The 14866-nt window shown below is 44.1% G+C and overlaps 1 protein-coding gene across 2 annotated transcripts in view; it reads right to left on the reverse strand.

Annotated features, from left to right (window-relative positions):
* wdr11 (WD repeat domain 11) overlaps positions 1-14866 on the reverse strand; it is a 150314-nt gene that overhangs the window by 63385 nt on the left and 72063 nt on the right. For both annotated transcript variants that reach the window (XM_065023446.1, XM_065023445.1), the window contains exons 11-12: positions 9704-9788; positions 1707-1813 (exon numbers count right to left, since the gene is read on the reverse strand). In XM_065023446.1, coding sequence (XP_064879518.1) covers positions 1707-1813; positions 9704-9788 — 192 coding nt within the window. The remainder of the gene's footprint in view (positions 1-1706; positions 1814-9703; positions 9789-14866) is intronic.

The raw sequence follows: 14866 nt of genomic DNA on the forward strand, positions 1-14866 counted from the left end.
AACTAAAACTAGTTTATCACACGTGTAGCAGGTTATGAACTCTGCAAGCAACATTTCCACTCCGAGAATGAGAACGGTAAAATGACTGTAATGAATACATGTATTAACATAAATGAATGTAACCAAATGACAGGGATTGACTGCACATTTACTACTGGAGAGAAACGCAACTATATATTCGCCGCACACCCCTCCCCAAAATATTTTACATGCTTTTCACTGACAGCTGCAACTCAATAATCAGCTATGTCTTTTGCATGCTGCCCAAATTGTGGGGTTCCCAAATAGGCATAGGCCTACGAGCTTGTGATTTGAAACAATCCACAGCAATTGTTTTTAAAGAAGCTAATAATCCTCAATTCCTCTGTGGCCAAGTCATGCTTTCTGGTGAAGTATTTTATTCATGTTTAGACAGGAGTAATTATAGAATTTTGGCAAATTTATTTCCATTTACTTCCCTATTGGACTCACCTCTATGCCATTTTTCGCCTGTTCTATCGGTTTTCATTTCAAATGTATTGTCCAGAAGCCAAAGGCACAATCCTAGTCATATTAGCAGCCAATCCTAGTTTTTGCATCTTTAGACTCCCCCCTCATTCTAAGTTGCTAACACAGACTTTCATCTCTGTGACATATAGAACCGCTATAAGGTGCACTGTTTAGAATGGTGTTCAGAAGGCAAATGTTTGAAAATGATGTTTTACTGGCTTCTTCATCACGAGTTACATGTTCTGTTAAGATGCATTACAATAATCCATGATTTCTCTCATTCTGAGCACCGTGGGCGGACGCTCTAATGGGTTATGCACCCAATGCATATGGGTCCGGTAAATTTCTCAAATGGCCGGTAAATTTAAATTCTTCCCAGTCACGATGTCCGGCGCCACAAGTATTGTCAGCAGAAAAAACCTTGTAAGTCCTTTGAATTCTAATGTGGCTGGGCCAAACACCAAACCTAATGCTCTGGCCTGTTCAATTTTAATTTATCCAGCCTGGGTGTCGTAAATGAGTGGCTCACCCTTCAGCTGAACTGTGGAAAAGACTTGGCTGGTGCTGAAACAAGAACGGACCCCAAATGAATTGTGTCTGTCATTTTCCCTGTCTCCTGAGCTCTCCATCTCTATGGTCATCCCTGTATCCTCTCACAAACTCTTCTTCTCCTTATTCCTCTCCTTACCCCTCACCATCTCTCTGAGCTTGACTTGATATGTACAGTATTTCCCTGCAGGGATCCCAGTCATTAAGACAAGTTTCAACAGGGGAGAGAAACATTGGGGCAGTGTGCGATACAATTTCATTGCCAGCCCTGACACACTCCAGCCGTGTTTTCACAGTGTAATGGAGAGTGTTTAGACTTGAACGTGTATCCATAGAGAGCTATGGGGAGGGAAGTATTGAGTGGCGCAGCAGTCTAAGGTACTGCATCTCATTGCTAGAAGCATCACTACAGGCACCCTGGTTCGAATCAAGGCTGAATCATAACCAGCCGTGATTGGGAGTCCCATAGGGCGGCGCACAACTGGCCCAGCGTCATCCAGGTTTGGCCGGAGTAGGCGGCCAAACCTGGGAGAAAAAAAAAGTGCCTTAGAGTAACACAGAAAGGATTGTGCATGTTTGTGTGCATTATGGCATGCGTGCATGTGTAGACCTTGAGAGTATAGATGTGTGTGCAAGTGAGTGCATACGTGCCCATGTGCGCAACTCACCAGTGGGAAGGTCGACGTGCTGTAGCTCATTCCTCACCAGTCCAGCATTGTTGGGGGTTGAAGTGGCAAAGGAGAGGAAGCTGGTGAGACTGACCCATTCTATGCCTCTGCAGAACACACATTGAAAGTCCCGTTAAAAAAATACATTAACATGCCTTTGTCTGATGAGTTAGTTTTCCATCTACATTTCACTCAAACCTTTATAGAAATAAAACAAACACTACATTTGCAAGCACTAAAGCTAGGAGGTGATAGAGCATTCCATTGAATACAGGGCACTTGCCCGCTTCAAATAATAAAAACTCAGACCTTTTTCCGACATTCCCCTAAGCTAACAAATACATTTTAAAGAATACATTTTGAAGACTTTTTAGTACCTACAACTGTAGAATAGCGATTACAGAATAGTTGGCAACACCACTAAAACTTTCCATGGAATCAAAGAGACAACAATCCAGCAGAGAGCCCTTTGAGGGGTTTGACAGGCACAGAAAGGGAACAGCTACAGTAAGCACCATGCTGTAATGAGATCCTAAATAGCCACATGATTCATTTCTACATTTTACCCTAAAATTAATATTAGAAGCAAAATAGCCCGACGTCCATCCTTTGCCATTTCAGGTCTGAACTGGCCTGATTTCCACCCTAACGACACACACACACACCTCTCATATTATACATCTCACCACTGGCCCTCTGTCAGCAGGGAGAAGACTCACGGAGGCAGAGAGCATTGCTAACTGAGATGAGAAGTGATACATATGTTGTGATTCAAATATTGCATTTTGGGTAGACAATTATGCTATTGTTGTTATATTTTACTGTTAAAATAGGGCTCTAGATAAAACATTTTGTTCAATAAAAATGAAATTGCCTCTAACTTTATGTGCTCTAATATCATAGGCTAATTTATTTGGGGATAACTCACCACCTCAGTAAGTGGAAACTCAAAACACAGCTAGATTACTAACTAAGGACAATACCCACTGTTAGTAGCCATGTACTAATCAAAAAGTATATTTAATGTCCAAAACATTGCAGTTGTAACCTACTGCCCCAATGAGGACTATGCACTCGCAATGCCTAATGCGAAAAATTGCCTAATGCGAAAAATTGTTGCTAGAGAGCTCAAAATTCAGACTTGCGAAATACAGCAGGATAGCTGTGCTTTCACCACAATTGGATTTAAAATGTTACTACAATCAAATTTGTTACAATTTTTTTCTCTCCAGGATAGAATACAGTGGCTCGCTTGACACAGCAGCAGGCCCCAGCGAAACAGGGGCAGGCAGGCAGACACTTTCATTACAGGAATCATAAGGATGACGTACTTTTTGACCAAATCATGGTTTTAGCCTCCTAACAAATATGACGTTTTGAGTGAGGTGAATAAATGTGACCAACACATTTTTTTACTTACACAGCCAACATTTCTGCAGTATTGTATGTCCTCAAAAACACAGTGGCCTCTATCATTCTTAAATGGATAAAGTTTGGAACGAACAAGACTCTTCCTAGACCTGGCCACCCAGCCAAAGTGAGCAATCGGGGGACAAGGGCCTTGGTCAGGAAAGCTACAGAGTTCCACTGTGGAGATGAGAGAACCTTCCAGAGGGACAACCATCTCTGCAGCACTCCACCAGACCAAGCCTTTATGGTAGAGTTGCCAGACAGAAGCCACTCCTCAGTAAAAGGCACATGACAGCCCACTTGGAATCAGGAGGAAACCTGGCACCATCCCTACTGTGAAGCATGGTGGTGGCAGCATCGTGCTTTGGGGATGTTTTTCACCGGCAGTGACCGGGAGACTAATCAGGACCGAGGGAAAGATTATGTGAACCAAGTACAGAGAGATCCTTGATGAAAACCTGCTTCAGAACGCTCAGGACATCAGACTGGGGTGAATGTTCAACTTCCAACAGGACAACAATCATAAACACACAGCCAAGACAATGTAGGAGTGGCTTCAGGTCAGGTCTCTGAATGTCCTTGAGTGGCCCAGCCAGAACCCAGACTTGAACACGATCTAACATCTCTGAAAATAGCTGTGCAGCGATGCTCCCCATCCAAACTGACAGAGCTTGAGAGGATCTGCAGAGAAGAATGGGAGAAGCTCCCCAAATACAGGTGTGCCAAGCATCATACCAAAGAAGACTCAAGGCTATAACCTGCCAAAGGTGCTTCAACAAAGTACTGAGTAAAGGGTCTGAATACTTACACTACCGTTCAAAAGTTTGGGGTCACATGTAAATGTCCTTGTTTTTGAAGAAAAAAAAATCATATCAAATTGATCAGAAATACAGTGTAGAGGTTAATGTTGTAAATTACTATTGTAGCTGGAAACGGCTGATTTTTACTGGAATATCTACATAGGCCCAATATCAGCAACCATCACTCATGTGTTCCAATGGAACGCTGTGTTAGCTAATCCAAGTTTATCATTTTAAAAGGCTAATTGATCATTAGAAAACACTTTTTTAATTATGTTAGCACAGCTGAAAACTGTTGTCCTGATTAAAGAAGCAATACAACTGGCCTTCATTAGACTAGTTGAGTATCTGGAGCAGCATCTGCATCTGTGGGTTCAATTACAGGCTCAAAATGGCCAGAAACAAATAACTTTCTTCTGAAACTCGTCAGTCTATTATTGTTCTGAGATTCCATGAGAGAAATTGCCAAGAAACTGAAGATCTCGTACAACGCTGTGTTACTCGCTTCACAGAACAGCACAAAATGGGTCTAACCAGAATAGAAAGAGGAGTGGGAGGCCCCGGTGCTCAACTGAGGAAGAGGACAAGTACATTAGTGTGTCTAGTTTGAGAAACAGACACCTCACAAGTCCTCAACTGGCAGCTTCATTAAATAGTACTCGCAAAACACCAGTTTCAACGTCAACAGTGAAGAGGCGACTCCGGGATCCTGGACCTCTAGGCAGAGTTCCTCTGTCCAGTGTCTGTGTTATTTTGCCCATCTTAATCTTTTATTGGCCAGTCTGAGATAGGGCTTTTTCTTTACAACTCTGCCAAGAAGGCCAGCATTCCGAAGTCGCCTCTTCACTGTTATCATTTGCCTGCGTGTCTTTTGACCGTACTAGGTGGATGGAGTATTTTTTATTTGTCGTTATAAAAGAAAGCTGTTACCATGTTCCATCACATATGCTTTCTGATTCATTGTGGTAACAAAGGCACTCCTCTGATAAAATTGATTGTTTTTACATATTTATTTAAAATAAGATACAAATCGTATTCTAATGTTACCCAAGGCCTTCATAAACACAACCAAATTATTATTTTTGCTATAGCATAATTGACCTGGTTCAGGAAACTAGGCGTATATCACAAGTTACGACTTCACAGGAGAGCCATTTGAAAGTGAAACGTGTTTTTATTAAAATGCATTTTTTGGGCAGAAATGCCTTCTCAAACGTGAACTTTCATGTGTCTTAATAACAAAGTTGTATGCCATCTGTAAATAGGACTACAATTGTTCAATTACGAGCCTAGTTGGTTTAGCCACAGAAAAAGTCAGCAACCTTCACGCTAGCCATGATTGGCTGAGATAATGAGTGGGCTGGACATGCCGAGAGTTTGGGTTGTTCTGCGGTGTTGCATCTTGTGTCTATAAAATGAGCTTCTCGTTATGTGTAGATAATCCTTCCTACTGCAGTTCTCTCTAAATATATAACGTTAGCCATGGAGAACTGCAAATATGAGGTTACTTGCTCTCAAAAACATTGCTGCCCTGAACTTATCAGGCGCTATCGACAAAGGTCAGTGGGAAAACGTTGTAATGGACTTCTTTCTGGAGGACGATCATGCCATGCTGACTCTAAAAATGTTATAAAAGGGGTTGCAGTCTGCCTTGAAGCTTTCATCCATGTACACAGGAAAGAATCTAGCTACAGTTTCAGATATTATACATTTATAATTTTGTCAGCTGGAGTGTGATGACTGGCTTGTTAGCTAACATTGAACCTATTTGGTTAACTTTAGCAAGCTATGACAATCGGTTTGTATTGCTAGTAACGTTACTCTATGGTTTGTGATTTTAGTAAATTTTTTAGAGAGCTAGCATTTTTAGAGAGCGTTACATGTCTAAACAAAAGTCCCCAAGTTAAAGCTTGCAGTTAGGTAGCTAACGTTAGCGGAGGTTAGATGGCTGGTTTGCAAGCTAACATTAACTTACATGTATGAAGTGTGTGTAATGCTAGTGATGTTTTCTCAGAATGTAATTTCGCATTGCTAGTTATAGCCTAATGTTAGCTAGCTAACATTGAACCTATTTGTTAATTTTAGCTAGCTATGACAATCGGTTTGTATTGCTAGTTAAAGCTTGCTGTTAGCTAGCCAGCTAACATTATATGGCTGGCTAGCTAGCTAACATTACATGTATGAACTGTGTGTAGTGATGTTCTCAGAATGCCATTTCATATCTAATGTATATTAATGCTCAAATATTTGTATCTGGAATTTGTCTTTCAGCATCTGTTGAATACGCCTGACTCTCCTCCACCAATCATACAAGGAGAATGGCCTAATGAGAGCATCAAAAAGAGAGCTGGCCCAAGCAAGCACAGGTTACATCTGAAGCATGAGGACTTGCAGCGAGTGGTGAATTTCAACAATTATACTGAGGATAATGCAATAGTATTACCAGGAATCCACCCAGGACACAAACACTTTGGTGGAAAACGGCTGCTATCCTATGTGACAAAAGCAGCAGTGTGGCGTCTCTACAAGGTATCGATGACAACACTTGGTATCTAAAACATAAACACATTTTGATTGTTTAACCTTTTTGGGATAGGGGGCAGCATTTTCACTTTTGGATGAATAGCGTGCCCAGACTGAACTGCCTCCTACTCTGTCCCAGATGCTAATATATGCATATTATTAGTAGTTTTGGATAGAAAACACTGAAGTTTCTAAAACTGTTTGAATGATGTCTGTGAGTATAACAGAACTCATATGGCAGGCAAAAACCGGAGAAGAAATCCAAAAAGGAAGTGAGAAATTGATTTTCAAAACAGTGCCTATTGAAATCCCAGCGAGATATGAATGAGGATGCACTTCCTAGGGCTTCCATAGATGTCACCATCTTTAGAAACTGGTTTGAGGATTCTACTATTAAGGAGGGGCTCATAATAGCTCTTTGAGTGAGTGGTCTGGCAGAGAGACTCGGTCTCATAACGCGCGCTCCCGACAGAGTTTGCTCTCGTTCCAATGCTCTTCTTCAGACAATGAAATTCTCTGGTTGAAACCTTATTGATGATTTATGTTAATGTGTGAAAGTTACATATTTCTAAAATATTTTATTATTTCGCACGCTGCCTTTCCAGCGCAATGTTGTCGAGGGGTTCAGCTGCCCTAGAAAGGTTAATTGACCTCCAACATGATTGGCACTACTTTTATTGATCTCACATTATTTCTGTATTTTTCAGAGGTACGTGTCATCGGGCTGTCTTCCTTCAGGAATCTGTGGAGAAATTTGCTGCCCCACTTCTCAAGCACTAAGCCCAGGACAGACCTGTGCTGGCAGTGCCAGAGGAACAACTATCAGGTCTTCAGATCTGCCAATCTGCCAGAAGCTGTTAAGTAAGTGTTGAAATCATGTATAAAAGGTTGAAGATAAATTATTAAATAATTCTACGCAGAAAATTAACCATCAGGGATTAAAGCTTATGTACCATAGAGAAGGAGTAATTAAAGCTGATAAACATATGTCCAAATAGGTTGGACTGGGGAAGAGAGGAATGTATGTGTGTGCCGAAAGAAAACAAAGTGAATCCTTAACCTATGTTTGAACCGAACCGGCTCTAACTCTGGGGAGATAAGATAGGACAAGGAGTACCCCTCCAGGTTTCCCTTATCTTATCAGTTGGGTAGTGATCAACTGTGGTGAGAATTGTAGAGAAGTAGATAGGATAGCTCTCCTAATGATAGCGTGTATGTATCTGCGTAGGTTAAGAGAATGTTATAAAAGGAACATCTTTGTATATGCACGGGAGAGCTCTCGCGAATAAACTTGGAATTGACCAATTGTGAGCTGGGATTTGTGTCGGTTTCATTTAAACCAGAACTTTACACACTCGGTTGCAGACAAATTAGAATAATTGAAATATATTTAAATTGAAAACAAAATTCTATATCAGTAAGCCAAGATGAAGAAGCAAGAGCAGCATCTCCTGCTTGTTCAGAGTGACCGGTCGGTCTACCAGATGGTTGCTGACTGCAAGACCACCTGTGAAGACTGCAGTTGTCTCTGGGGGGCCCTACTGAACGAGCAAGCTTGGATTTTGCTCAACAAGTAAGCCACATTTGCTCCTTTATACTGATTAAGGACATAGATGGATGTATAGATATATACAAAAAACAATATATTTATGGGAGGCAGGCAAATACCTTTCAGTGAGCTGTGTAAAGACAGATTGACAGGGGTGAGAATTAATTGTAATTTATCTTAATATAATTTTGTTGTTTGCAGGTGCAGGTTCTGAACCTATGCAGCCAGGTCCCATCTGCTTTTTAACTCCTCGCAAGTGTGGCTTGTTTGGCGTCTGCTGTGAAGGAATACCACAAGTCAACTACTTGATTGATGAAGGCACGTCATCCAGCAAAGGCAGCAGCGCAGTCATCAACTACATGCACCATTTCTTCACCAACTACAGAGTTGGGGAAACACCTGTGGACCTGAATTGTGATAACTGCAGTGGCCAAAAAGATAACAAGTTTGTGCTCTGTTATTGTGCCTGGCGGACCATGCACAAGCTCCATCACAATGTTATATATTACCCTCTCTCCCTCAGTGGCATTGTTAGTTTCTAAGATCACCACCTGTCTCCCCTTATCAATGCCTGCCACATGTCAATTGCTTCCCTGCACTCAACACATTCCACGTTTAGTTGCACCCACTATATACCTTCCTCCTATAACCCTAAACATCTGGTGTAGACCCTCTAAACCTTAGCACTCCATCAGTGACATGAATAAGTATATTTTCATATTCTCAGAACCCAGCGGGCACCTCACTCAGGTTGCATGGCCTTATCACATAGTATTCCATACATAAGTTAAGTGCATGTGTGTGTAACAGTATATCAAATATGCTATTGTACTGGTGTGCAGGCATTTAGGCAGTGGTGTAAAGTACTACTTAAGTAGTATCTGTACATTACTTCACTATTTATATTTTGGCCTACTTTTACTTTACTACATTTCCCTGACACTCAAAAGTACTCATTACATTTTGGCAGGAAAATTGTCCAATTCACACACTTCTCAAAAGAGCATCGCTGGTCATCCCTACTGCATTTGTTCTGGGACACTCACTAAACACAAATGCTTTGTATGTAAATTATGTCTGAGTGTTGGTGTGCCCCTGGCTAAAAACCAAAACCTTTCAGACTTTTACTCAAGAAGTATTTTACTTCAGTCATTTTCTATTAACTTCTCTAGGATAGGGGGCAGAATTTGGAATTTTGGATGAAAAGCATGCCCAATTTCAACTGCCTGCTACTCATCCCTGGAATATAAGATATGCATATTATTAGCAGATTTGGATAGAAAACAAACTGAAGTTTCTAAAACTGTTTGAAACATGTCTGTGAGAATAACAGAACTTATGTAGCAGGCGAAAACCCCGAGGACAAACCATTGAGATTTTTTTTTTTTTGAAGTCACCCTGTTTTCAATGAGATTTTATTGGGAATCCAGATTTCTAAGGGACTTGCTTGCAGTTCCTACCGCTTCCACTGGATGTCACCAGTCTTGGTTGAGGTTATTCCTTTGTGTAATGTGTTATTAAATCTGCACTGAAGTAGTTGGGAGGAGACGCAATTCACGGCTAAATGAGTGGTGGCTTTTGTGATGAAAGTGAGTTGTAAGTAGGTGATAACAAATGGCTCAGTGGGTGTCTTGGGCAGAGCCATGAGTGGACAATGATGAGTGGAAGTCCTTGATTTGAGACACCACACTAGGGAAGTGGGTGATGTTACTCACTTGACTTCACAGGAGTGGACACTCAGGTCCTTGTGCAGAAGACCACTGGTGAGGTTATAGACCAGAACTGACCCATTACTGGTACCTGTGGACAGACAAAGAGAGACGTATACAGTTATAATTGGAGCAAATCCTAACTTCCCTTAAGTCAGATTTCTGCGTCTAAGTCCCCCAGCAATTTCTGAATTTGCCTCCCAATAAAACAGTTACTGATGGAGGCACATTAACATTATTAATACAAATACTAAATGTATATAAAAATCGGAGCAATAGTGTGTGGCAGGCCTAGAATTCACCGGCAGTATCGACGGCCCCCTTGTGTGGCCGTAATACCCGCTAAAGAAAAGCCATGCCATGTGGTCAGTTAGAATTCCCTTCTCCGGGCTGCCAATAGCTGTGGTCCGAAGCACCTTTCATTCACATTGCTCTCTCAGATATCTCAATAATTATTAGCCAATATCACATTTTCATAAGTATGCAGACCCTTTACTCAGTACTTTGTTGAAGTACCTTTGGCAGTGATTACAGCAGAGTCTTCTTGGGAATGATGCTACAAGCTTGGCACAACTGTATTTGTGGAGTTTCTCCCATTCTTCTCTGCAGATCCTCTCAAGCTCTGTCAGGTTGGATGGGGAGTGTTGCTGCACAGCTATTTTCATGTCTCTCCAGAGGTGTTCGATCGGGTTCAAATCCGGCCACTTAAGAACATCAGAGGCTTGTCCCAAAGCCAAACCTGCGTTGTTTTGGCTGTGTGCTTTAGGTCGTTGTCCTATTGGAAGGTGAACCTTTCCATTGATCCTGACTAGTCACACAGTCCCTGTTGTAGCTTGTGGAGGTATGGAAAAACTGTTGCTTTTATGGTTTTTGAGCTATGTTGCTCTGTCTGAATGCTATGTTTTGCGTGTCCTATGTTGCTCTGCATGTGCTCACTGATTGTCTGTATTGTTATTGTAATTGTTTTTAATAACCTGCCCAGGGACTGTGGTTGAAACTTTGCCTGCTGGCTAAAACCGGCACTTTTACTGAAATGTTGATTAATGTGCAGTCCCTGTAAAAATAAAAACATCTTAGGTTTCCTCCAGACGTGAAGTTCCCTCATTCAGTCCAAAAAGTTCAATCTTGTTTTTCATGGTCAGATTCCTTTCGGTGCCAAACTCCAAGCGGGCTGTCATGTACCTTATACTGAGGAGTGGCTTCCATTTGGCCACTCTACCATAAAGGCCTGATTGGTGGAGTGCTGCAGAGATAGTTGTCCTTCTGGGAACTCTATAGCTCTGTCAGAGTGAACATCTGGTTCTTGGTCACCCCTGATTGCTCAGTTTGGCAGGGCGGCCAGCTCTAGGAAGAGTCTTTGTGGTTCCAAACTTCATTAATTTAAGAATGGAGGCCACTGTGTTCTTGGGGACCTTCAATAATGCAGAAATGTTTTGGTACCCTTCCCAGATCTGTGACTTGACACAATCCAGTCTCTTAGCTCTAAGGACAATTCATTCTACCAGATGGCTTGGTTTTTGCTCTGACATGCACTGTCAACTGTGGGACTTTATATAGACAGGTGTGTGCCTTTCCAAATCATGTCCAATCAATTTCATTTACCACAGGTGGAGTCCAATCAAGTTGAAGAAACATCAAGGACAATCAATGGAAACAGCTACATTTCAAGTCTCATAGCAAATACTTGTGTAAATAAGGTATTTCTGTTTTGTATTTTTAATACATTATTTATTTATTTATTAAGAACACGGCTGTATTTGTATTTATTATGGGTCCCCATTAGCTACTGCCAACTCTTCCTGGGGTCCGGCAAAATTTAGGTAGTTACAGTGGGGCAAAAAAAGTATTTAGTCAGCCACCAATTGTGCAAGTTCTCCCAATTAAAAAGATGAGAGGCGAGAAATTTTCATCATAGGTACACTTCAACTATGACAGACAAAATGAGAAGGAAAAAAAAATCCAGAAAATCACATTGTAGGATTTTTAATTAATTTATTTGCAAATTATGGTGGAAAATAAATATTTGGTCACCTACAAACAAGCAAGATCTCTAATGAACGTGTCGGGACTCACGAGATCCTGTCAGGCTGTATCACTGCCTGGTACGGCAACTGCTCCGCCCATAACCGTAAGGCTCTCCAGAGGGTAGTGAGGTCCGCACAACACGTCACCGGGGGCAAACTACCTGCTCTCCAGGACACCTACACCACATTTACATTTAAGTCATTTAGCAGACGCTCTTATCCAGAGCGACTTACAAATTGGTGCTTTCACCTTATGACATCCAGTGGAACAGCCACTTTACAATAGTGCATCTAGGTCTTTTAAGGGGGGAGGGGGAGAAGGATTACTTTATCCTATCCTAGGTATTCCTTAAAGAGGTGGGGTTTCAGGTGTCTCCGGAAGGTGGTGATTGACTCCGCTGTCCTGGCGTCGTGAGGGAGTTTGTTCCACCATTGGGGGCCAGAGCAGCGAACAGTTTTGACTGGGCTGAGCGGGAACTGTACTTCCTCAGTGGTAGGGAGGCGAGCAGGCCAGAGGTGGATGAACGCAGTGCCCTTGTTTGGGTGTAGGGCCTGATCAGAGCCTGGAGGTAGTGAGGTGCCGTTCCCCTCACAGCTCCGTAGGCAAGCACCATGGTCTTGTAGCGGATGCGAGCTTCAACTGGAAGCCAGTGGAGAGAGCGGAGGAGCGGGGTGACGTGAGAGAACTTGGGAAGGTTGAACACCAGACGGGCTGCGGCGTTCTGGATGAGTTGTAGGGGTTTAATGGCACAGGCAGGGAGCCCAGCCAACAGCGAGTTGCAGTAATCCAGACGGGAGATGACAAGTGCCTGGATTAGGACCTGCGCCGCTTCCTGTGTGAGGCAGGGTCGACTCTGCGGATGTTGTAGAGCATGAACCTACAGGAACGGGCCACCGCCTTGATGTTATTTGAGAACGACAGGGTGTTGTCCAGGATCACGCCAAGGTTCTTAGCGCTCTGGGACGAGGACACAATGGAGTTGTCAACCGTGATGGCGAGATCATGGAACGGGCAGTCCTTTCCCGGGAGGAAGAGCAGCTCCGTCTTGCCGAGGTTCAGCTTGAGGTGATGATCCGTCATCCACACTGATATGTCTGCCAGACATGCAGAGATGCGATTCGCCACCTGGTCGTCAGAAGGGGGAAAGGAGAAGATTAATTGTGTGTCGTCTGCATAGCAATGATAGGAGAGACCATGTGAGGTTATGACAGAGCCAAGTGACTTGGTGTATAGCGAGAATAGGAGAGGGCCTAGAACAGAGCCTGGGGGACACCAGTGGTGAGAGCACGTGGTGAGGAGACGGATTCTCGCCACGCCACCTGGTAGGAGCGACCTGTCAGGTAGGACGCAATCCAAGCGTGGGCCGCGCCGGAGATGCCCAACTCGGAGAGGGTGGAGAGGAGGATCTGATGGTTCACAGTAAAGGCAGCCGATAGGTCTAGAAGGATGAGAGCAGAGGAGAGAGAGTTAGCTTTAGCAGTGCGGAGCGCCTCCGTGATACAGAGAAGAGCAGTCTCAGTTGAATGACTAGTCTTGAAACCTGACTGATTTGGATCAAGAAGGTCATTCTGAGAGAGATAGCGGGAGAGCTGGCCAAGGACGGCACGTTCAAGAGTTTTGGAGAGAAAGAAAGAAGGGATACTGGTCTGTAGTTGTTGACATCGGAGGGATCGAGTGTAGGTCAGAAGGGTGCAACTCTCGCTCTCTTGAAGACGGGAGGGACGTAGCCAGCGGTCAGGGATGAGTTGATGAGCGAGGTGAGGTAAGGGAGAAGGTCACCGGAGATGGTCTGGAGAAGAGAGGAGGGGATAGGGTCAAGCGGGCAGGTTGTTGGGCCGGCCATCACAAGACGCGAGATGTCATCTGGAGAGAGAGGGGAGAAAGAGGTCAGAGCACAGGGTAGGGCAGTGTGAGCAGAACCAGCGGTGTCGTTTGACTTAGCAAACGAGGATCGGATGTCGTCGACCTTCTTTTCAAAATGGTTGACGAAGTCATCTGCAGAGAGGGAGGAGGGGGAGGGGGAGGAGGATTCAAGAGGGAGGAGAAGGTGGCAAAGAGCTTCCTAGGGTTAGAGGCAGATGCTTGGAATTTAGAGTGGTAGAAAGTGGCTTTAGCAGCAGAGACAGAGGAGGAAAATGTAGAGAGGAGGGAGTGAAAGGATGCCAGGTCCGCAGGGAGGCGAGTTTTCCTCCATTTCCGCTCGGCTGCCCGGAGCCCTGTTCTGTGAGCTCGCAATGAGTCGTCGAGCCACGGAGCGGGAGGGGAGGACCGAGCCGGCCTGGAGGATAGGGGACATAGAGAGTCAAAGGATGCAGAAAGGAGGAGAGGAGGGTTGAGGAGGCAGAATCAGGAGATAGGTTGGAGAAGGTTTGAGCAGAGGGAAGAGATGATAGGATGGAAGAGGAGAGAGTAGGGGGGAGAGAGCGAAGGTTGGGACGGCGCGATACCATCCGAGTAGGGGCAGTGTGGGAAGTGTTGGATGAGAGCGAGAGGGAAAAGGATACAAGGTAGTGGTCGGAGACTTGGAGGGAGTTGCAATGAGGTTAGTGGAGAACAGCATCTAGTAAAGATGAGGTCGAGCGTATTGCCTGCCTTGTGAGTAGGGGGGAAGGTGAGAGGGTGAGGTCAAAAGAGGAGAGGAGTGGAAAGAAGGAGGCAGAGAGGAATGAGTCAAAGGTAGACGGGGAGGTTAAAGTCGCCCAGAACTGTGAGAGGTGAGCCGTCCTCAGGAAAGGAGCTTATCAAGGCATCAAGCTCATTGATGAACTCTCCGAGGGAACCTGGAGGGCGATAAATGATAAGGATGTTAAGCTTGAAAGGGCTGGTAACTGTGACAGCATGGAATTCAAAGGAGGCGATAGACAGATGGGTAAGGGGAGAAAGAGAGAATGACCACTTGGGAGAGATGAGGATCCCGGGTGCCACCACCCCGCTGACCAGAAGCTCTCGGGTGTGCGAGAGCACGTGGGCGGACGAAGAGAGAGCAGTAGGAGTAGCGGTGTTGTCTGTGGTGATCCATGTTTCCGTCAGAGCCAAGAAGTCGAGGGACTGGAGGGAGGCATAGGCTGAGATGAACTCTGCCTTGTTGGCCGCAGATCGGCAGTTCCAGAGGCTACCGGAGACCTGGAACTCCACGTGGGTCGG

The sequence above is a fragment of the Oncorhynchus nerka genome, linkage group LG10 (assembly GCF_034236695.1).
Source record: "Oncorhynchus nerka isolate Pitt River linkage group LG10, Oner_Uvic_2.0, whole genome shotgun sequence".
Taxonomy (NCBI): Eukaryota; Metazoa; Chordata; class Actinopteri; order Salmoniformes; family Salmonidae; genus Oncorhynchus; species Oncorhynchus nerka.